The 24,752-nt window shown below is 35.4% G+C and overlaps 1 protein-coding gene across 1 annotated transcript; it reads left to right on the forward strand.

Annotated features, from left to right (window-relative positions):
* Positions 1–1,620: 1,620 nt before the first annotated feature.
* LOC118848102 (glutathione S-transferase theta-2-like) lies at positions 1,621–2,353 on the forward strand. Its single transcript, XM_036756854.1, has one exon. It carries the CDS (start codon positions 1,621–1,623, stop codon positions 2,347–2,349), a length of 729 nt encoding a protein of 242 aa, XP_036612749.1. The 3' UTR covers positions 2,350–2,353.
* Positions 2,354–24,752: the final 22,399 nt, after the last annotated feature.

Raw genomic sequence — 24,752 nt, forward strand, 5'->3', positions numbered from 1 at the left:
TAGAGGGGGGAAAGAGGCATAATTATGGAGAGATTTTTGTAAGTGAATTTCCTGGATTATTCAGGTAATGTTTTGTTTTATTTTATTATTTTTTTTCCTTATTGAACATCTATGGTATGCTATGTAAAAAGGAAGGAGGCAGTGGATTTAGAAAGAGGGTATCAGGAATTAAAATTCTACCTCTGTCACTTACTGTCTGTGAAACCTTGCGCAATTCACTTACCCTGTCTAGGCCTGGGTCTCAGTTTCCTCACCACATCAGGCTGTAGATAGACTAGATGACCATAATGTTTCTTTATTTCCATATCCAGGATTCTCTGAACCTAAATCTTGACAAGCCTTTATGATAGTTGTCAGAAAGTGGTGAATAAATTTGTTTTGTTTTCATTATTTCAGTCCAAAATCAAGTGTTTTTTTGGAGAATAGTTTTATGATGACTGTTTTCTTCCTCTCACAAAAGACTAAATAATTTGGATGATCTGTAAATGAAAATAGTTATTCTTTTTATGCAAAAAGGTAATGTTGGAAAGTAATGTACTTTAATCAGATAATCAAAGCAAAATAATAACAAAATTATTACCTATAATGAATAAAAACAGAGTTAAAGGTGCAAGAACTATCAAGATTCTGCCCATCCTTCCATCATCTTTTTATTTTTTATATTTCTCTATTTTATTAAGTATATTTTCACTTGATCAAATGGATTACTTAAATAAAATGTTTCACTAATGTCAGAATTTTTAACTGAAAAAAGAAAGGTAGATATTACAAAATCATTTCATGTATCAATTAACTTGATATTAAAACCTCTCAAAAGTTTAGAAAAAAATATTAATGTGGATTTTTAAAAATCTCTTAATAATGAAAGTAGTAATCTCTATGAGTTACCACCACTTCATTAAGAACAGATTATGCTAGATTAAACTCCTTTCCTTTTCTGACAGGGCAATTCCAATGAAATAGAACATTTGGATTTTAATAATATATTTGAAAAATTTCTAAGGATAGAACTCTAATCCTTCGGTGTCTTTCCACTGACTCTTTTACTGCTGCTTACTGCTGTTTATCTTTCCTTCTTGAGGGAGGTGATGTTGTGACATGCAAATGAATTTGATGTAAGTGAAGGAGGGCTGTGCAAAGTCACTAGCCTCACTTTCTCCTCCTGAGCCCTCTGGGTCCTATGGCCAGATATACATTAAGACAACTGGATGGAATGCGGGTCTATGGCCTTTTCAAGTTAAGGTCTTTGACAGGTAGACTGGACCAGAAACCATGCTTTTAGGGTTCTAACCTTTTTGTCTTCAAATATTCATTTCTTGACCTAGGTTGTCTAGGTAGATGACTGTTCAATCTGTCCTGTACTTTCAGGTAGTTACTGAACCTGCTTCATTTAACTTCCTATTTCCACCCCCAGTTATGGAACTATGATTAGTTCAACTATATATTATTCCTAGGAGGTGTACCTAGGCATTTCTATGCCCCACTCATCATTCTTTTTACTTTTGGAAACAAAATGCCTCAATTTGTTCTGCACTTAGCACTGAACTATGTGTGTTGTTTTCCACTATTAAAATGTAAATTTCTGCCCCCACCGATCAGATCCCACAGCTCTTTGCAGCCATGGCCATGAAGCTCTACCTGGACTTTATCTCCCAGCCCTGCCGTGCCGTCTACTTCTTCGCCAAGGTTAATCGCATCCCCTTCGAGGTGCAGAGCGTGCAGATATTCCGGGGGCAGCACATGACTGATGACTTTGCCAAAGTGAACAGCCTGAAGAGACTGCCGGCCATGAAAGATGGAGATTTCACCTTGGCAGAGAGTGTAGCCATCCTGCACTACCTGAGTCAGAAATACAACACCCCAGCTCACTGGTATCCTCCAGATCTGCAGGCCCGGGCACAGCTTGAAGAATATCTGTACTGGCATGCTGACTCCATTAGAGGCACATTTGGCTCAGTGCTATGGATTCGGGTGCTGGGCCCTCTCATTGATGTCCACATCCCCAAGCAGAAAGTGGACAGGAACATAGCCTTCATGATGCAATCCCTACAACATCTGGAGCAGAAGTTCCTGCAGGACAAACCCTTCCTCACTGGTGAGCAGATCTCTGTGGCTGATTTGGTGGCACTGGAGGAGCTGATGCAGACCTTCTATGCTGGTTTTGATGTCTTCGAGGGACGGCCCAAGCTGGCAGCTTGGCGTGGGCAGGTGGAAGCCACCTTGGGAGAGAAGCTATACCAAGAGACCTGGGAAGCCATCCGTAAACTTTGCGCAGAGCCCAAGTCCTTGAAGGATATCCCCTCTGCCACTCTGGATTGGATGAGATTACGTCTTTCAAAGATCCCCTAATACAAGGCTGTGTTCTGATATTTTCCCAGATATTTCCAAACAATGCTGTCTGTAATCCGGTCATCTGCCTTCCTCCTCCTCCTCCTCACTCCAGATCCTGGACTCTGCCTCTGGGACACTGGACTCTGACAGATGAACTCTCTCCAGCACTCCATTCCACTTCCCAACTCTTTCCAAACCACATGCCCATGTCCTCCACCCCTTCCTCATGGCCTAGCCCCCCTTTCTGTTGTCTCCCCCACCCCATTGGGATGTAAGATTTGTGATGACTGGGATAGTCTTGTTTGCTTATTTTTGTATTCCAAGAATTTGGCATAGTGCCTGATACAGAGTAAGAACTGAATAAATGCTTTTTCACTCAAAAAAAATGTAAATTTCTTCAGGGTAGAGATTGTCTTTGCTTTTGTATTTCTATCTCTAGTACTTAGCACAAGACTTGGCATAATGTAAATGCTTAGTATATTTTTTCATTAATTTATTTATTCATTCACATCTCTTTAGAAAGGTGTGATACAGAGAATAAGAGATGAGAATTCAAAGCTGTTTAAACATTGAGATGTACTGAACAGAGATAAATGGTTTAATATCACCAAGCAGTTATGACTATTCCTTGACCCTATTCTGATGAAAATTGTTATTAATGTCTTACAAAATATGACACAGATATCATGAGTATTAAATTTACAGAAGACTCAATAATGGGAAGTATATGTAGGATGACAGATTTGTTTTCTAAGAGCTTGCTGCTGTTGTTGTTGTTGTTGCTATTCATCTTTCATTCTCAAAGAGGACAAATGATACCAGCAAGCTGATGTCTTGAGTTGCAAGTGAATTGGATTTTAGTGAGGCAGAGCTGTACAGAGTCACCAGCCTCATTCTCTCCTCCAGAGTCATCTGAGTCCAATGGTAAGACATAGGTCATTACAACTGGCAACGGCCTGGGATGTACTGGGAAACCTTGGTATCAGTTTGTATGAGACATTGCCCCTTTGGAAGTTAAAGGCTAGGTAAGAATTGAGGAAAAAGGTGGCCTCTTTTACCTTCACAAAAATAAAAAAAACTAAGACTGGAAGGGAAGATCCTTAAATTTTTCTGGACAGAATAGAAAAAAATGCTATATAGTCTCTAAGAAGAGCTTAAGAGTTAGGAAGATGATCTAAATCATGTAAGTTGACATTTAATACAGATAAATGTAAATATTCTGCAGTAATCTAAAACAATTAAAGCATGGGTAGATATAAAACTTCATGTTGTTGTTGTTTGACATTTAGCTGTGCTTTACTAACTTGTGAGTTTAGTGTTAGTCAACAGTGTGGCATTACCACTGAAGAAACTAATTCATTCTCAGGTGACATTATCAAAGTGATATGCCTACGATTCCCCGATACAGAACAGGGATTTGAGAAAAGACCACTGTATGTGGATGCAGGAAACTAGAGTTTCTAGCTCCACTCCAATGCAAACTTACTATGCATCCTTTGGCAAGTCATTTATATGCCCTAAGTTCAATATAAAATGTGAAGATTGGCATAAAAAATCTCTAAGGTGCCTTCCCCTCAGAAATTCTACAATTTCTTATAATTTCACTTTAATCTGGTGTCTATTACATTTAGAATTTTGTATTAAGCTCTCAAAACCGCATATAAGGAGGGTTTATAATAAAATGGGTAGGTAACAATGCCTGTCTGCATTTATTTACATATGTATATATTTATGTATATGCATAAATACATGTGCGAATATATATTCACATGCAAATATTCATTGTGTACACATTGTTCTAACAGTCACAATAAAACCTGCAATGAAGAAAAACTGAAGCACGAAAGGTCTGAGCCTAATTTATTTATTGGTAAGGCTAGTAGTTACCAGTAGTACTACTATCAGTGGTACCTCCGTGATGAGAGATTCATTAAAGAAGACAGAGAAGTCTGATATAGTTGGTAAAGGTGAAGGATGGGCTTACATTTAGCCTGATACATAATAGAATTAATCAACATTCTCTGAAAAGTCTGATGATAAGCAACCCATGATTTAAGAATGATCAAGCAGAAAATCTTATGACACCAGGGATTCATCCCCATCTTCTCCCATTTGGAGCAAGAGTCCAAACTATAGCCAAGAAAAATAGAGATGTTACACTTCTATTAAGAAGTCAGACCTTCTAATATTAAGTAGTCAAACTGACCTCTAAGTCAAACTAATTTCTCAGTATTGATTCCAGTGATTAGATAAAATTCTCAATCAATAATTGAAAAAGAATTGAGTATAAATTTTGTAGTTTACGTAACCATTTATGCATATATATGTGTGTGTGATTGTGTATGCATATGTGTTTATATGTGTATGTGTTTGTGAATATACACATGTCTGTGCACAATAAACACATATGCATGCACATAGGTATATACACAGAAAGAGGAGGTATATTGTATTTTTATTGGAAAAGAAAAGCTGGGGAGAGGGGGTTGATAATCATTGGCTTCAAATATTTCTAGTATTATCATGTGAAAAGACTCTAAATATTTTTAATGATTTCGTTGGAAATTCTTTTTTTAATATTTTTTTTTTATTTTTAGTTTACCACACACGGTTCTACATAATTTTGAGTTCCAGATTTTCTCCCCTCCCTCCACCCTCCCTCCCAAAGACAGCATGGAATCTCATATAACTGCCATGTATAACTTCACATTGAATTAATTTAAACACTAGTCAAGTTGTGGAGAAGAATTATGACCAATGGAATGAATCATGAGAAAGAAGACACAGAACCAAAAAAAAAAAAAAAACCAAAAAACAAAAACAAAAGAGAAGAAAAAAGGCGAGCATGTAGTGTGCCTCAATCTGCATTCAAACTTAACAGTTCTTTCTCTGGATGAAGATAGCATTCTCCATCATGAATCCCCTGGAGTTGTCCTTGCACCTTGTGTGGCTGAGAAGAGCGAAGTCTGTCAGGGTTGGTACTCACAGAATCCATATATCTGTGGTTGTGTACAATGTTCTCCTGGCTCTGCTCCGCTCACTCAGCATTATGTCGTGTAGGTTTTTCCAGGTTGTTACGAAGTCCATATCCTCCCCATTTCTTATGGCACAATAGTATTCCATTATCTTCATATACAACAACTTGTTCAGCCATTCCCTAATTCAAGGGCATCCCTTTGATTTCCAATTCTTGGCTACCACAAAGAGAGCTGCTATAAATATCTTTGTACATATGGGTCCCTTTCCCTCTTGTGTGATTTCTTTGGGATACAACCCTAGAAGTGGTATTGCTGGGTCAAAGGGTATGAACATTCCTATGGCTCTTTGGGTGCAGTTCCAAATTACTCTCCAAAATGGCCGCATCATCTCACAACTCCACCAGCAATGTAACAATGTTCCAATTTTCCCACATCCTCTCCAGCATTTATCATCCTCCTGCTTTGTTATTTTAGCCAATCTTACAAGAGAGATATGGTATCTAAGAGTTGTTTTGATTTGCATTTCTCTAATCAGTAGTGATCCAGAACAGTTTTTCATATGCCTATACATAGCTTGAATTTCTTCCTCTGAAAACTGCCTGTTCATATCCTTTGACCATTTCTCAATTGGGGAATGGCTTGTATTCCCATATATTTGGCTCAGTTCCCTGTATATTTTAGAAATGAGGCCTTTATCAGAGATACTAGTTGCAAAGATTTTCTCCCAATTTTCTGCTTCCCTCCTAATTTTTGTTGCATTGGCTTTTTTTGTACAAAAACATTTCAATTTACCATAATCAAAATTATTCATTTTGCATTTTGTAATGCTCTCTATCTCTTTTTGGGTCATGAATTTTTTGCTTTTCCATAAATCTGATAAGTAAACTATTCCTTGCTCTCCCAAATTACTTATAGTATCAGCTTTTATTCCTAGATCATGAACCCATTTTCACTTTATTCTGGTATATGGTGTAAGATATTGGTCTATGCCCAGTTTCTGCCCTACCTTTTTCCAATTTTCCCAGGAGTTTTTGTGAAATAGTGAATTTTTAGCCCAGAAGCTGGCCTCTTTAGGTTTATCAAAGATTATATTGCTATAGTTGTTGACTTCTCCATATTGTGTACTTATCCAATTCCACTGATCCACACCCCTTTTGGAAATTCTTATAAGTCACAGACAAGCAACTTCAAAAATTAACATAAGGGGAAACTCCCCCCAAAAATAAAAGTTCCCCTCAAATGGAATGGTTTGCTTCATTGGAATTAACTTTTTTTCCACTGGAAATGCTCAAACAGTAATTAGATGAGAGCTTATCAGTGTTTTAGTAGTAGAAATTTTTGCTTATTGGACTATAGATTCAGAACAGGATAAAATTCATCCATCATTGAGTTTAACATCCTCATATTGCAAATGAAGAAACTGAGTGCTATGAAGATTTTGATTTTCCAAGGTCACAAGACCATGAATGGAAGAGCTAAGATTTGAAATCTGTTGATGTGACTTCAAATCCTATTCTGTTTCCACTAGTCCACGTGTTGCTTCTCTCGTCTTGTTTTAAAAAAGGGTAAAATAAGGTAAGGGATAGTATCATTCAGTGAAAATGAATTCTGAATTTGGAGCCTGGGCATCTAGGTTTGAATCTTATCTCTGACACTTAATACCTATGTGACCTTGGAAGATGAGGACATTAACCCAGGTGTTTTACAAGGTTGTTTCTAGCTCTAGATCTATGATTCTGTGACACTTAATTTATTATTATTCAGCTGCTATACATAAAATACTTATTAATTGCAAAGCATTGTGTTAGTAAAATGGAAGAGATGTAAAAAAAATTAAGGTGACTGCCCTCATGGAGTTTATAATCTAATGGAATATCTGAGGACACTTCCAAGTTTAAAATTTAGCTCTTCTGACTTAGAACAGAATGGATGTCAATGGAAAAATAATATGTGATATCAGAAACTACATCCTATTGAACAGATTCCATAGAGTGGCAGAAGAAGGGTGATCAGATGATTTGTGATAGTGGATTCAAAGTGTAAAGCATACACATGATAGGATCAGTAAAAATGAATCTCCCTTCATGGAAGAAGGGGATTACCAAAAAGGATAATTCATTACCATGGCTCAGACCATGATAAGACAAGGAAGGCAGGAAAACACTTTGAGTCCAAATACTAAGTAGTAATATGAGGGCTAGAAGCAATGTGAGGCATGAATGATTTTGAAGAGTATTATATTTAATTTACATATGCATTTCTACAGAAGTTTTACTTTAAAATTAGTGATATACTAAAGAGAAGGAAAGCATGTGTATGTTTATGTGTGTTTCTGCCTGCATATTTTTCTGTCTGTTCTAGATTTCTTTTCTCTTACTGTTGCTCTCTTACACAAGGAAGACAGTATAAAAATTCTAAGTAGATAAATTCAGTATTTTCCTTATTTAAATGCATGTACTTTTAGAATTTTGTTTTTCATCTATATTGGATTAACGTTGTTCACCTAACCATAGATATTTTTATTAATCATAGATTTGAAATGCTGGATTTAACAACATATAGAAATAGCCAAAGAAAACTTCCCAGACTTTCAATAATGCTTAAATATATATTTTCAGAATATTCCATGGTATAAGAGATATTATATCTTCTTCAAAAGGTTTCTTAAAAGTGATCATTTCCTTAAAAAGGTAACCAGGGGGAAAACCCCACAAACCTCATTAACCAATAAGCTTAGGTTGTTTACATCTTTATGTGGGATTATATCATCTTATGTATGTTTTTTATGTATATATATTTACATATATATATATATATATATACATATACATATATAAGTCATTCTTGTGAATGGTACAACTATTATGACAAATGAAAGGGATGTACATAGGTTGTGAATGCCTGTATAAATTAACTGATGTAAAGATATAAAATATAAATAAGAGATATAAAGGGAGGGCTATGGGGGAAGTGGTAAGGAGGTAGTAGAAAAGGGTAAATTACACCAAAGGAAGTGGGAAAAAACATATTATAGTAGAGGGAAAGAAGGGAGGGAGAAGAGCAGTATTTGAGCTTTACTGTCATCTGATCTAGTTCAAGAAGGGAATAACATACTCTGATAAGTTTAGAAATCTAACTTGTCCTACGGGAAGTGGGAGGGAAAGGGGGGAAAAAGGGAGGGGGGAGGGCAGAAGGAAGTGGAGAAGTAGCAAGTGGGTAACGGTAAGATAAGGGAGGGGAATAAAGAGGGAGGGTTAACTGAGGAGAACTGCGGTCAAAAGCAAAACTTTGTTGAGGAGGAGAAGGGGAAAGGGAGAAATAAAAGCATAAACAGGGGGAATTAGGATGGAGAAAAAGACACAGATAGAAATCATAACCCTGAACGTGCAGGGGATGAACATTCTCATAAAGCAGAAGCAGATAGCAGAATGGATTAAAAACCATAATCCTACAATATGCTGTGTACAAGAAACGCATGTGAAACAGGGGGATACACATAGGGTTAAGGTAAAAGGCTGGAGTAAAATATATTGTGCCTCAGCTAAAGTAAAAAAAAGCAGGTGTAGCAATCCTAATGTCAGACAAAGCAAAAGTAAAGATAGATCTAATGAAAAGAGATAAGGAACGACATTATATCCTGCTAAAAGGCACCATAAACAATGAAGCAATATCATTGCTGAACATATATGCAACAAGTGGTAAGGCATACAAATTCTTAGAGGAGAGGTTAAGGGAGTTACAGGAAGAAATAGACAGCAAATCTATATTGGGAGACCTCAACCTCCCCCTTTCTGAACTTGATAAATCTAACCTCAAAATAAATAAGAAAAAAGTTAAGGAGGTAAACAGAATTTTAGAAAAGGCACATATGATAGACCTCTGGAGAAAACTGAATGGGGATAAAAAGGAATATACTTTTTTCTCAAAAGTACATGGCACATACTCAAAAATTGACCATGTACTAGGGCATAAAAACCTCACAATCCAGTGCAGAAAAGCAGAAGTAGTCAATGCATCCTTTTCAGATCATGATGCAATAAGAATCATTTTTAATAAAGTACCATGGAAAAATAAGCTAAAAACTAATTGGAAACTAAATAATTTAATTCTAAAGAATGAGTGGGCCAAAGAACAAATCAGAGAACCAATTAATAATTTCATTCAAGAGAATGACAATAATGAAACAACATACCAAAACTTATGGGATGCAGCAAAAGCAGTTCTTAGGGGAAGTTTTATATCTCTAAATGCCTACATGAATAAAATAGCGAAAGAGGAGATCAATGATCTGGGCATACAGCTGAAAAAGCTAGAAAAAGAGCAAATTGAAAACCCCCAATTAAATACCAAATTAGAAATACTGAAAATCAAAGGAGAGATTAATAAAATTGAAACCAAGAAAACTATTGAATTAATAAATAAAACAAAGAGCTGGTTTTATGAAAAAAACCAATAAAATTGATAAACCTTTGGCCAATTTGATTAAAAAAAAGAAAGAAGAAAATCAAATTACCAGTATAAAAAATGAAAAGGGTGAGGTCACCTCTAATGAAGAGGAAATCAAAACAATAATTAGGAATTATTTTGCCCAACTGTATGCCCATAAATTTGACAACCTTGGAGATATGGATGAATATCTACAAAAACATAAACTGCCCAGACTAACAGAGAAGGAAGTGAAATTTCTTAATGACCCCATATCAGAAAAAAGAAATTGAGCAGGCCATTAACGAACTCCCTAGGAAAAAATCTCCAGGGCCAGATGGTTTTACATGTGAATTCTATGAAACATTTAAAGAACAACTAATTCCAATACTTTGTAGACTATTTGGGAAAATAGGTGAAGAAGGAGTCCTACCAAATTCTTTCTATGACACAAATATGGTACTAATACCCAAACCAGGTAGAGTTAAAACAGAGAAAGAAAATTATAGACCAATTTCTCTAATGAATATTGATGCAAAAATTTTAAATAAAATATTAGCAAAAAGATTGCAGCAACTCATTACGAGAATAATACACTATGACCAGGTAGGATTCATTCCAGGAATGCAAGGCTGGTTCAATATTAGGAAAACTATTAGCATAATTGACCATATCAACAACAACACTAGCAGAAACCATATGATCATCTCAATAGACGCAGAAAAAGCCTTTGACAAAGTACAACACCCATTCCTATTAAAAACACTAGAAAGCATAGGAATAAGTGGAACCTTCCTCAAAATTATAAATAGCATCTACCTAAAACCATCAACAAGCATTATTTGTAATGGGGATAAACTAGATGCATTCCCAATAAGATCAGGAGTGAAACAAGGATGTCCATTATCACCCCTATTATTCAATTTGGTACTAGAAACATTAGCTGTAGCAATAAGAGAAGAAAAAGAAATTGAAGGAATTAGAATAGGAAAAGAAGAAACTAAATTATCACTTTTTGCAGATGATATGATGATTTATCTAGAGAATCCTAGAGAAACAAGTAAAAAACTACTTGAAATAATAAACAACTTTAGCAAAGTTGCAGGATATAAAATAAACCCACATAAATCCTCAGCATTCCTATACATTACTGACAAAGCCCAAGAGCAAGAGATAGAAAGAGAAATTCCATTCAAAGTTACTGAAGGCACTATAAAATATTTGGGAGTCTATTTGCCAAGACAAACCCAGGGCCTATGTGAACATAACTATGAAACACTTTTCACGTGAATAAAATCAAATCTAAATAAATGGAGAAATATCAGTTGCTCATGGTTAGGCCAAGCTAATATAATAAAAATGACAATTTTACCTAAATTAATCTATCTATTCAGTGTCATACCAATCGAACTACCAAAAAATTTGTTTACTGAACTGGAAAAAGTAATAACAAAATTCATTTGGAAAAACAAGAGGTCTAGAGTATCTAGGATATTAATGAAAAGACATGCTAGAGATGGTGGCTTAGCCACACCAGATATTAAACTGTACTACACAGCAGCAGTCATCAAAACTGCCTGGTACTGGTTAAGAAACAGGGGTGTGGATCAGTGGAATAGGATAGGCACACAAGTAGGTGAAATCAACAAGTTTAGCAATCTACTCTTTGATAAACCCAAAGAGGCCAGTTTCTGGGCTAATAATTCACTATTTCACAAAAACTGTTGGGAAAATTGGAAAATGGTAGGGCAAAAACTGGGCATAGACCAATATCTTACACCATATACCAAAATAAAGTCAAAATGGGTTCATGATTTAGGAGTAAAAGTTGATACTCTAAGTAATTTGGGAAAGCAAGGAATAGTTTACTTATCAGATTTGTGGAAAAGTAAAGAATTCATGACCCAACAAGAGATAGAGAGCATTACAAAATGCAAAATGGATAATTTTGATTATGTCAAATTGAAATGTTTTTGTACAAAAAAAGCCAATGCAACAAGAATTGGGAGGGAAGCAGAAAATTGGGAGAAAATCTTTGCAACTAGTATCTCTGATAAAGGCCTCATCTCTAAAATATACAGGGAGCTGAGCCAAATATATAGGAATACAAGCCATTCCCCAATTGAGAAATGGTCAAAGGATATGAACAGGCAGTTTTCAGAGGAAGAAATTAAAGCTATCTACAGGCATATGGAAAAATGCTCTGGATCACTGCTGATTAGAGAAATGCAAATCAAAACAACTCTTAGATACCACATCTCTCCTGTCAGATTGGCTAAAATAACAAATCAGGAGAATGATAAATGCTGGAAAGGATGTGGGGAAATTGGAACATTGTTGCATTGCCGGTGGAGTTGTGAGCTGATCCAGCCATTTTTGAGGGCGGTGTGGAACTATGCCCAAAGGGCTATAGAAATGTTCATACCCTTTGACCCAGCAATACCACTTCTAGGGTTGTATCCCAAAGAAATCACGCAAGCGGGAAAAGGACCCATATGTACAAGAATATTTATAGCAGCTCTCTTTGTGGTAGCCAAGAATTGGAAATCAAAGGGATGCCCATCAATTGGGTAATGGCTGAACAAGCTGTGGTATATGAAGGTGATGGAATACTCTTGTGCCATAAGAAATGGGGATGATGCAGACTTCATAACAACCTGGAAAAACCTACACGACATAATGCTGAGTGAGCGGAGCAGAGCCAGGGGAACGTTGTGCACAGCCACAGATATATGGATTCCGTGATGACCAACCCTGACATACTGCACTTTTCTCAGCAACCTAAGGGGCAAGGACAATTCCAGGGGACTCACGATGGAGAATGCTATCTTCATGGAGACAAAGAACTGCGAAGTTTGAATACAGACTGAGGCACACTACATGCTCGCCTTTTCTGCTTCTCTTTTGTTTTTGTTTTTGGGTTTGTTTGTTTTTTTTGGCTCTGTTTCTTCTTTCTCATGATTCATTCCATTGGTCAAAATTCTTCTCCACGACTTGACTAGTGCATAAATTAATTCAATGCGAAGTTATACATGACAGTTATATGAGACTTCATGCCGTCTTGGGGAGGGAGGGGGGAGGGAGGGGAGAAAAACTGGAACTCAAAACTATGTAGAACCGTGTGTGGTAAACTAAAAATAAATAAAGAACTTTATAAAAAAAAAAGTGATCATTTCTTGACCAGTCTTGGACTCAGGAAAGAAATAAACAAAATCATCATTCCTTTTTCTTGGACAGGCTAAGATATGAATGAGGAATAGAGCATACAATGTCAGATACCGTTAATCTGCCAGTCAATTTTGCTTAACCTTTTGTGGCTATTGTTGTTACAGGGAAAAACTAGTAGGGGAAGAGAGGAAAAGATATACTTGGAAATTATTTACACAAAACAATCAAAAAGCCCAATAAAACAAATTTGAAAAATGCACACATTTTTATTATCAATATGTTCAAAATAGCATTTTCTTCTGGGGTGGAATATTTATAAAATAATTCTATTTTGTTTTTAATATACTTTCTGAAGCAATATCTATTTATGCAATTCAGTGAACTCATAATTAATTTTCTTTAGTAGGAGGATAATCTTAACTACCTCTATTTCTAATACCCACTGGCTTGTATATAATAATAAATTACATATCCTGTTTTTAATATTTTTTACTATAAGAAAAAAGACCTTGTTCATAGCAATTTACTTTACAAGCCTGGATTTCTTATTTTAACTTAATATTTTAGGAATTATCCTTGACGCAGAATAGTACAAGACTGAAAAAAAATAAAGCTGAATAATTTAATGGTCAAATTAGAAAGAAAGCCTGGAGTCCAAGTAAATGAAGAATGAAATTATTTTCTTGTACGATGTGGCAAACTATTTTATAATACAGTAATATATCAATGCGTTGCTATAGCAAGTAGGTCAAACTGAATTTCAAAGAATGCAAAGTAGCATAACATAGTTTGTTCTTGTTTTTCCTTTGTTTTTTTAAGAGGACAAATGACATCATGGGTGATGACTTGACTCATTCATGAATTGGATTTAAGTGAGGTAGAGTTTCAGAATATTCGTCAGTTTTACAACAAAAGTCAAGAAGAGTAGAAATGGTCCGGGATGCAATGGATGACCTTCACATATTCAATACCTGATCAAGCTCTAAGTGCTTCATGGCACCTACGTCAGCTGCCTTCATGGCCATTGGAGCAAATTGTTCTCATCCACTGATTCCACGTTGAGAAGTCTTCACTTGATTGGGGTTGACACCCACCTAACTCACTGAAAGGTTTGAGGCCTGTTGGTTACCTTCAAGTAGGTTTAGCTAGTCTGCCAAGATGGTATACCAGGGTGTGGCCACACAAACCATAGCTATGTAGGTATACATAAATATATGCCTGTGTATGTATATGCATACATATACATACATACATACACACTTATTTACATACACATGTTTGTATGTATGTATGTGTGTGTGTATGTATGTATGTATGTATGTATGTATGTATGTATGTATTTCTGGAGAGAAATTCCATCTTTGCCAAGGCCTATCAATTTCACTTTTGCAGTATCTCTCAAATATGCTTCCTTCTCTCTGACACTGCTGCTAGTCTAGGTCACACTCTCATCACCTCATTCTTGAATTATTGCAATAGCCTTAGATGATTTACTCTGCCTCAAGTCTATCCACACTCCAATCCATCCTACATTCAGTCACTAGAGTGATGCTAAAGCTCAAGACTGATCACGTTATTCCACTACTTAATATAATTTAGTGGGTCTGATAGCCTTCACAATCAAATTTTAAAAATATCTATTTGGCATTCAAAGTGTTTAATTAGTCCCTTCTTACCTTTTCAATCTTCTTATACCAAACCTAGACTACATATTCTGACACTGGCCTTTGCACTGTTCTAAAGCAAGAAATTCCATCTCTCAGGTGTTAGTATTTTCTTTGGCTGTCCCTTGTTCATGAAACTCTCTCTATCCTCCACTCTGTGTACTGATTTTCCTGGCTTCCTTTATGTCCCAACTAAAATGTAGTCTTTTAATAGATGCCTTTTCTGCCTTCTTTTAATTTTGGTGCCACCTTCTTTTATTTATTATTTATTCTGTGTATATATAGATAATTTGTATATTTGCTTTTGCATGTTGTCCCTCCATTATATTGTAAGCTCCTCTAGGGCAAGGATTTTCTTTTGCCTCTTTTTGCATCACAAGAACATTGCATAGTTATTGGCACACATTAAGGGCTTAAAAATATTGATTGATCACATGTGTAGATTGGATCTATCTGTATATGTATGTGGGGAGGTTTAAAATATATTATGCATAATACAGATTACATTAGGTTTGTTATATAGTATAATGTATTATATAGTACATTAAGCAATATATTATATATGTTATATAGAATATAGGTTTAAGGAGTTCGATGGAGTAGAAAAATTACTAGGTACATACTACTTATGGCCCAAAGCTATCTCCTTCAATGTAATAGAGTATGGTGTATCAGTTTATCCTATAGTTCACCCTTCTCCCTAAAGAAAAAATAAACACCTCTATCGTAACAAATGAGTATAGTTACACAAAGGAAGTCCACATATTATCTCTATCTGAAAATTCATATCTCCTTCTGCATGTCTAGTTCTTCATCTCTTTGCCACAATTTATCATCAGTTTGTTGGAATCATAATTAAAGCTAATGTGTGGACTTCCTTTGTGTATCTATAATTATTTGTTGTCTTATTTTTATATTATATTTATCATTTTATATTATATCTGGTACATAAGTGCCTGAAAAATATAGATAGACAGATAGATAGATGCTAGATAGATAGGTAGATAGATAGATAGATAGATAGATAGATAGATAGATAGATAGATGGATAGATAGTACAGGAAGCAGCAACAACAATGAAAAATCTCAGAATCTCAAAGGAAAAGAAGAGCAAGAAAACAAAATGGCTGCCTGATGAGATTTTATAAATAGCTATGGAAAGAAGGAAAGCAAAGAGAAAGGAGAAAGGGAAAATATAGCAAACTGAATGCATAATTCCACAGAATGACAAGGAGAGATAAGGTTTCCTTAAATGAGCAATGTAAAGAAATAGCAGAAAATAATTGAATGTGAAAGATGAGATCTCCTCAAAGAAATTAGAAATATCAAGGGAAAGTTTCATCCAAAAATAGGCATGATCAAAACAATTAAAAAAAAACATGATACAGACTTAGAAATAGAATGAATCAAGAAGATATGGCAAGAATATGTAAATGAATTGTGCAAGAAAGATCTAAGATCATCAGTAATCATGATGGTGGAAGTACCTACATAGAGCCAGACATCCTTGAGAATCAAGAATAAAGGGGCCTTAGGAAGCATTGTTAACAATAAGGGAAATGGAAGTGATAGGATTCCAGTTAAGCTATTTAAATTCCTAAAATATGACTCTGCTAAAGTGCTGCATTCAATAGGCTAGAAAATTTGGAAAATTCAGTCGTGTGGCACTAGATTGCAAAAGATTAACTTATGTCACAGTTCTAAGGAAGAACAATACCAAATAATGATCAGGTTACTGAATAATTGTGCTTATATCACACAACAGGGAGGTTATGCATAAGGCTATGCATGCTAGGCTTCAGAAATATGTGAATAAAGAATTAGCAGAAAGGTAGCCTGTTTTTGAAGAGGGAGAGGAATTAGATTGCCAACATTAACTAGATTATGGAGATAGCAAAAAGAGTTCCATGGGGAAAAATCTACTTCTGCTTCATTGACTAAACCAAAGTCTTTGACTGTGTGGATCACAAAATATGTCAAGTCCTGAGTAACAGAAGTTCCAGATTACCTTACTTGTCTCTTGATGTACCTGTATGCAAATCAAGAAGCAAGAAGCCTGAAACAATTGATCAGTTTAAAATTAAGGAAAGGAATACAAGGCTGCATATTGTCACCTTAATAATTTAACTTGTATGCACAGGACATCATGTGACGTTCCAGGCTGGATGACTCAAAAGCAAGAATTAAGATTTTCAGGAGAAATATCAACAATCTCAGACACGCTGGCAATATTCACTATGAGGGCAGAATTTGAAGAAGAGTTAAGAAACCTCTTGATGAGGGTGAAAGAGGAAAGTGCAAAAGCTGGCTTGAAGCTTAAAATAAAAAGCAAACAAGCAAACCACAATGACAAAAACTTAAGATCATGGCAAATAGTCCTATCATTTTGTGGCAAATAGAGAGAGAAAAAACGGAAGTAGTCTCATATTTTATATTCTTGGCCTCAAAAATCACTGTAGACAGTGAGTGCCACCATTATATTAAATGACATTTGCTCCTTGGAAGGAAAGCTATGCCAGATCCGGATAGCATACTAAAAAGCAGTTACATCCTTTTGCTGACAAAGGTCCATATAGTCAAAGCTATTCTTTCTCCAGTAGCCATTTATCACTGTAAGAGTTGAACTATAAGCAACACTGAGAACCACTGAATTGATGTTTTTGAACTATGGTGCTGGAGAAGATTTTTGAGAATTCCTTTGACAGTAAGGAGCTCAAGTCAGTCAACACTTAACGAAATTAATTCAGAATATTTACTGGAAGGACAGATTCTGAAGCTGAAGCTTAAATACTTTGGCCAAATAATGAAAAGACAGGACTAATTGGAAAAGACTGATCTTGGGAAAAACTGAAAGCAAAAGTAAAAAGGAATGACAGAGGTTGAGTTGGTTAGAAAGTGTAGTGGAAGCAACAAATACGAGATAGTTGGAAATAGTGGAAGACAGAAGGGTCTAGTGTGCTATGGTTGATGATGTCACAAAACATCGGACACAACTGTACAACTAAACAACAAATATGTGTTATATTATAAATGAAGAGACAAAACTTATGTTGTTGAAAATCACATAAAGTGATAATTGGTAAATCATAATTATAATTATATATAAAGTATAATAGTATAAAAACTATATTTATACATGCTTTTATAATTTTACATAGAGAAATTATGTGTAGTATTGAAAATTATATGTATACACACATATACGTACATACACACACAAACACACACATACACACACATATATATTTACATATGTATTTGTGTATTGCATAATTTTGAACAGCATACAGATTTTGCCTGTGGTAACTTGTAATTTATTCATGAAAAGTTATGCCCCTTCCATTTTGGTGTGATTTTTTCCATCTTTTTCATCCAACCAACATCAACAAAGACTCACTCTACAGAATATCTCCAATAGTCTTCCTATCAACAAAGCAAATTTCTTGCTTTGTGTTTTGAAACCCTTTGGTTTTAGTTAAGGAAATTTAAAACCAACCCAATCCATTTTATCAATATTTGTTAATATGTTTATGGTGACATGTTGATAAATAAGAAATGTAAATCACAAAAATGGTCTCTACCAAATCTTAGCCTGTAGGATGAAATCTTTTGGTACTACAACTGTGTCTATAGGAATAAGCGTACTAGTTGGATTTTTCTTAAAGTCCTCACGTCCCCTTGGTAAACTCCTCTCTCTCTCTCTCTCTCTCTCTCATTCACTTGCTATGTCCAACAATTTACCAAATTGTTTCATTTCTTCCTCCACAGTGTCTCTCTCCTTTATGCCTCTTCTCTCCATCCACACATGTAGCACCTCAGTTCATGGTCTCAAGAACTCTTCCAGGAATAGTTGTAATGGCTTTACTATTGTCTCCCTTGTCTAAAGTCTCTCCCTTCCAATCAATCTGCCGCATAACTGCCTGAGTGATTTTCCTAATGTACTGGCCTAAACATGTCACACGTCCAAAAATTTGAGCAGCACATCTCCACACCCTTCAGCAGCATCTTATTACCTCTAAGCTTAAATAGAACATTCATATGCTTGTCATTCAATTCCTTTTACAGTCTGACACTTATAGATCTTTCTGTCTTTACTACATACTTCACACTCCTCACTGTCTAGTCAAACTAGTCTTCTTACCATTCCTGGTGCTGAATTTCCTATTGATCTGCCTTTATACATGCTGTTTCCCAAATCTGGGATGTATTTCCACCTCTTGGAATCTCCATGAGACATTCAGTAGTTCCCTCAGTTGGAAATGTCTCCCCTCAACTTCACTTTATATCTCTTTAAATATACCAATGTTTTTATATGACATCTCCCATGATGGAAGAGTTTCCTATGGTTTTCACTACCTAGTGTAGCACATTGCCTGGCACACAGAAAACACTTAATAAATGTCAATTAACTCTTTGATTGGCTGGAAGAGACAACTGGACCTCAAATCTCTGGCTATCTCTTTCTTTTTATGTTTCTTTCCATAAGAGTTAGGGTGAAATTTCACTCGTGTAGTTTATATGTGTCTATCTTGATGTGGGAAGCATGGATAATTGTAGTATTGTCCCTGACTGATTAATGTAATTGATTCATTCTTGTTATACATAATCCACTTTGATGTGGAGATGTGCCTTTGTTCCATATTAGAACCATATGATTTTTTAAAAATCTATTTAATGTTATAAAAACCTTTTCCAAATGTGATACTACAGCAAAGCAGCAAATTTCTAACTTCATTTTAAATTTTATTTCAATAGATTTTCCTCTTATGTATTGCAATTTATTTTTCTTTCTTTGCAGTCCTCTTCTTAGGGTTTTCAGGATTTATGGCTGATGTGATTTAAAATCATAAATATGCTAACTGTAATAACCTGGTGATATTAAAGCCTCTATTTTCAAAGGAGCTTTTCAAAGTCCTTGTTCTTTGAAGGCAGTCCTTTTCTAGGTATCAATTTTAGAATGCCTTGGCTGTTTCTGAAGACAAATAGTACTCTCATCCATCTTTAATAGTGTTTGCAAAGTTCATAATTAGAAGGAGCACAACAAGCTTTTAAGCATCCATACATCTGAGCTGCAGTGCTGTTTTATAGATCAATGGCAATAGAAGGGATGATTTTTCATGCATAATATCATGGCTCTAAGTATGTCTCTTTAATAAAAGCCATTCCAAGAAATAAAAATGGTAGGTTTTCTCATGGATTAGTGCATTCTCTTTATTAATATTGCCTATTCTTTGCCCTAGAGGGAAATGTAGATTTTCGAATGACGATACTGTGATTATATAATTGCTGCGCAACTTACACAAACTACAAAGCTGCCATATATGCCAGTCGTATATATATATATATATATATATATATATATATATATATATATATATATATATATACACACACACACATAGTTTGTATAAACATATATGCATATAAACACATATGTGTATATATGCACATATGTTTTGTTTTATGCTGTTATACATATGATATGACCCATAATAACTTCAAATGGGAAGGCAGAAAATTATTCCATAAATATTTTCCCCAGAAATATGTTTTTGTCATATCACCCTAAAGAGGTAGTAGCAATTAGAGTAAGAACACACATGATTAAAGTATTTTATTATGTCCTGCTATTTTTCTTGAAAATGAATTTCAGTTCTTTGGCTGGTTCTTCATACTTGTTGTGTATACTTGTTGTGAGTCGAAATCTGTACATCTGTCTCTGTGTGTAGCTAACTCTCTGTCTCTGTCTCTGTGCCTCTATCTCTCTGTCTCTGTTTTTCTGTGTCTCTGTCTCTGTCTGTGTCTGTCTCTCTGTCTGTCTCTGTCTGTCTGTCTCTGCTCTATCTCTGTCTGTCTTTCTGTCTCTCTCTTGAAATATAAGAAAGAGAACTTTAAAATAAATGTATAGTTTTATTCTGGTGACTCAGATATATGCATAATCTAAAATAATTCTTTTGTATATATTTAAAACATTCTTATTTGTAAGTACAAGGGAGATTGTAAAATTTAACTTTATATAAGTTTGAAATTCTAAATTATAGCTAATATTTTCCCAATAGTTTTAAAGTCTTCATTTTCTCCAAACCATTTTTTTTCCTTTTCTACATTTCTTTTCCTAAGGTTAATCTGAAAGGGAATAATTAAACTAATTTGCATAAAATGTTTTCATATCCAGTGACTTCAGATTACATGATTTGTTTAGAGAGATGAATAATGAGCAATATGTTTATAACTAGTAGCAAAGAATTATGGCCAAAACACATTGTCAAACTTCATGCCTCATATTAAAATGTTTTATCTTTTCTTCAACTTAATCAAATCAACTTTGTGAAGAATTGACTATGTAGTAATTGAATGGTTTATACACCTTTAAAATGAGATAGCCTTTTTATTTCATCTGTAAATCATTTTTTCTTTTATTTCGTCTGTAAATCAAATTGTTAAAATGTTCCAAATCAAAGTGACAGTGTATAATTTTGCATTCTAATCACATCATAAATTCTTGTTGGCATTGTTTTACAAATAAATTTGAGTGGTATTGGAGAGGTAAAGCCTCACATATATCAACCATCTGAAACAGCCTGAATTTCATCTTCTTCAATATCATGTATGCCATGGTTGGTTGACTGCTCTTCTGAAATCTCCTGTCACAGAATAAATGGAAATAGATTCTTTCTGTAACACTGAGCAAGCAATGCCTGGGGGTATATACATGCCTATGACATTTTAAAAGCAGATGTTTTTTCCTTTAAAATTTGTGATTCTCCATATTTTATTGAGAGTAGATCTTGTTTTCACCTACCTTGGATTTTTTGGTCAGTTTAGGAAAAAAATGTTACTATGCTAGCACACATTTTACCTACCAATTATCTCACTAAGAAGACATGTGGACCTGTGTGAAATACTTCTTTTTTTTAATTTTAAGGTATTGTTGTATTTAATATTTTAGTTTTCAACATTGATTTCCACGAGATTTTGAGTTACAAATTTTCTCCCCATTTCTACCTTCCCACCCATTCCAAGATGGCATATATTCTGATTGCCTCATTCCCCAGTCAGCCCTCCCCTCTTTCACCCCACTCCCCCCATCCCTTTTCCCCTTAATTTCTTGAAAGGCAAGATAGATTTCTATTCCCCATTGCCTATAAAACTTGTTTCCCAGCTCTATGCAAAAAAACAACTTTTTTTAAGTATCTTCTTTTAAAACTTTGAGTTCGAAATTCTCTCCCCTCTTCCTTTCCCACCCACCCTCCCTAGGAAGGCAAGCAATTCAACATAGATCACACATGCATCATTATGTAAAACACTTCCACAATGCTCATGGTGTCAAAGGCTAACTATGTTTCCTTCCGTCCTATCCTGTCCCCCTTTATACAGTTTTCTCCCTTGACCCTGTCCCTTTTCAAAGGTGTTTACTTTTGATTACCTCCTCCCCCTATCTATCCCCTTCTATCATCCCCACTTTTTTGTCCCCTTCCCTTACTTTCCTGTGGAGTAAGACACCCAATTGAGGGTCTACATTAGTCCCTCCTCAAGCTGAATCTGATGAGAGCAAGATTCACTCCTTCCCCCTCATCTGCCCCCTCTTTCCTTCCAACAGAATTGCTTTTTCTTGCCAGTTTTATGTGAGATAATTTACCCCATTCTATCTCTCCCTTTCTCTATCTCTCAATATATTCCTCTCTCCCACCTTAAATTTATTTCATTTTTCTAGTTATCATCCCTTTATATTCAACTCACCCTGTGCCCTCTGTCTATATTCCCTATAACTCCCCTAATACTGAGAAAGGTCTCATGAATCACACACATCATCTTTCCATGTAGGAATGTAAATGTAACAGTTCAACTTTATTAAGTCCCTTATGAATTCTCTTTCTTGTTTACCTTTTCATGCTTCTCTTGATTCTTGTATTTGAAAGTCAAATTTTCTATTCAGCTCTGCTGTCTTCATTGAGAAAGCTTGAAAGTCCACTGTTTTATTGAAGTCCATATTTTGCCTTGGAGCATTATATTCAGTTTTGCTGAGTAGGTGATTCTTGGTTTTAATCCTAGCTCCTTTGACCTCCAGAATATCATATCCCAAGCCTTTCAGTCCCTTAATGTAGATGCTGCTAGATCTTGTATTATTCTAATTGTGTTTCCACAATATTCATTTTTTTTTCTTTCTGGCTGCTTGCAGTATTTTCTCCTTGATCTGGAAACTCTGGAATTTGGCAACAATATTCCTAGGAGTTTTGTTTTTGGGATGTTTTTCAAGAGGTGATAGATGGATTCTTTCAATTTCTATTTTACTCTCTGGTTCTAGAATATCAGGCCCGTTTTCCTTGATAATTTCTTGAAAGATGATGTGTACACTCTTTCTTTGATCATGACTTTCAGGTAGTCCATAATTTTTCAATTATCTCTCCTGGATCTTTTCTCCAGGTCAGTGGTTTGTCCAATGAGATATTTCACATTGTCTTCCATTTTTGCATTCCTATGGCTCTGTTTTATAATATCTTGATTTCTCATAAAGTCACTAGCTTCCACTTGCTCCAATCTAATTTTTGAGGTGGTATTTTCTTCAGTTGTCTTTTGGACCTCCTTTTGTATTTGGCTAGTTCTGCCATTCAAGGCATTCTTCTCCTCATTGCCTTTTTGGAGCCGTCTTAACATTTGAGTTGGTCTATTCTTTAAGGTGTTATTTTCTTCAGTATTTTTGGGTCTCCTTTAACCAAGTTGTTGATTTGTTTTTCATGGTTTTCTTGCTTCACCTTCATTTCTCATCCCAGTGTTTCCTCTACTTCTCTTACTTGCTTTTCCAAATCCCTTTTGAGCTCTTCTATGGCCTGAGCCCAATTCATATTTTTCTTGGAGGCTTTTGATATAGGCTCTTGGACTTTGTTGACTTCTTCTGACTGTATGTTTTGCTCTTCTTTGTCACCAAAAAAAGGAATCTAGAGTTTGAGTTTTAGTCTGAGTTTGTTTTTGCTGCCTGTTCATGTTCCCAGCCAACTACTTTACCCTTGAGCTTTGTGTCTGGATATGACTGCTTGTAGAGTAGAGAATACTTTGTCCCAAGCTTTAGCATTCAAGCTCTGCTGTTTTCAGAGCTAGCTGTACTCCGCTGTCACCCCAGTCTCTGTCACAGCAGTTCTCCTCCTCCCCCAAGAACTGCCAACCAGGACTGCAACACAGATATGAGCAGGGCACAGCAAGAGAATCTGCCTTTGTGCCCACAAAGCACTCCTTGCACTCCCACTCTGATCTGCTGCTAGATTCCTCACACCTCATGAGCCAGGGACTCAGGAAGGAGCTGACACTGCAGCTCTGGGAGCAATCCTTTAGGAGCTTCCTGCTGTTCCTATGGCCATTGCTGCACCATTTCCTCCACCTCCAGAGTTGGTGGCTGGACCGCTCTGAACTCTGTCCTGCAGTTTCCCTCTAAGCTGCTCTTTGGCATTGGTGGGTTCAAAAGGAAAAGAAAAAGTAAAATGAATTAACACTGATGAAAGTAGGCATTCTTTATTCTCAAACTCTTAAAGAGGATAACAATCTGGGTATAAGGAATGAAAAATATTAATGTACATGTTGGTTAATGTGAAAGAACTCAAAGTGATTGTATTAATATTAGGTGACATAAGACAAGTATCTGTTAACGTAAAGTTGCCTAATGTTAAGTAAAATAAAGAACAAAATGAAAAAACATGAAAAATTTGTCAACAACTTTGATCTTTCAAAATATTTTCTAGCAAAAGGCTGATCAGTGACAGCTGAGATATGACAGGAATTTGAAAGGCTGTTGACAGTTCACAAAATGAAATTGTAATAAGTAAACAAGGAAAATAATTTTTGTTCTTTTTAACAGATTTCCAGAACTTAATGGTCATCTTTTCTTAGGGGCACAAAATTGCTAGTAGCTGCATATTTATAAGACCTCATATCATAAAGACATTCCTAAATACTGAGACCACTCTGTTTAATATGTCTTTGCTTCCCCAGATCAGGGCATGATATAAATGTCTTGTCCAGGCCTGCCCCCAATTCATCTAAACACTTTTTTTCTGTTAAAAATTAAACAATGATTGCTGACTGTATAAGTCCAATATGTATCTTTGCTACTCTTTGTTCGTGGGAGAAACTGGTTTTTGTCAATATCATTTTCATATACAGTGTGATTGTATGACTGATGACATGGATTTACACC

Source organism: Trichosurus vulpecula, chromosome 4 (assembly GCF_011100635.1).
Source record: "Trichosurus vulpecula isolate mTriVul1 chromosome 4, mTriVul1.pri, whole genome shotgun sequence".
Classification (NCBI taxonomy): domain Eukaryota; kingdom Metazoa; phylum Chordata; class Mammalia; order Diprotodontia; family Phalangeridae; genus Trichosurus; species Trichosurus vulpecula.

Excerpts from the sequence above, each read along its gene's own strand:
- LOC118848102 (XM_036756854.1), top strand. The coding sequence starts at position 1,621 with ATGGCCATGAAGCTCTACCTGGACTTTATCTCCCAGCCCTGCCGTGCC.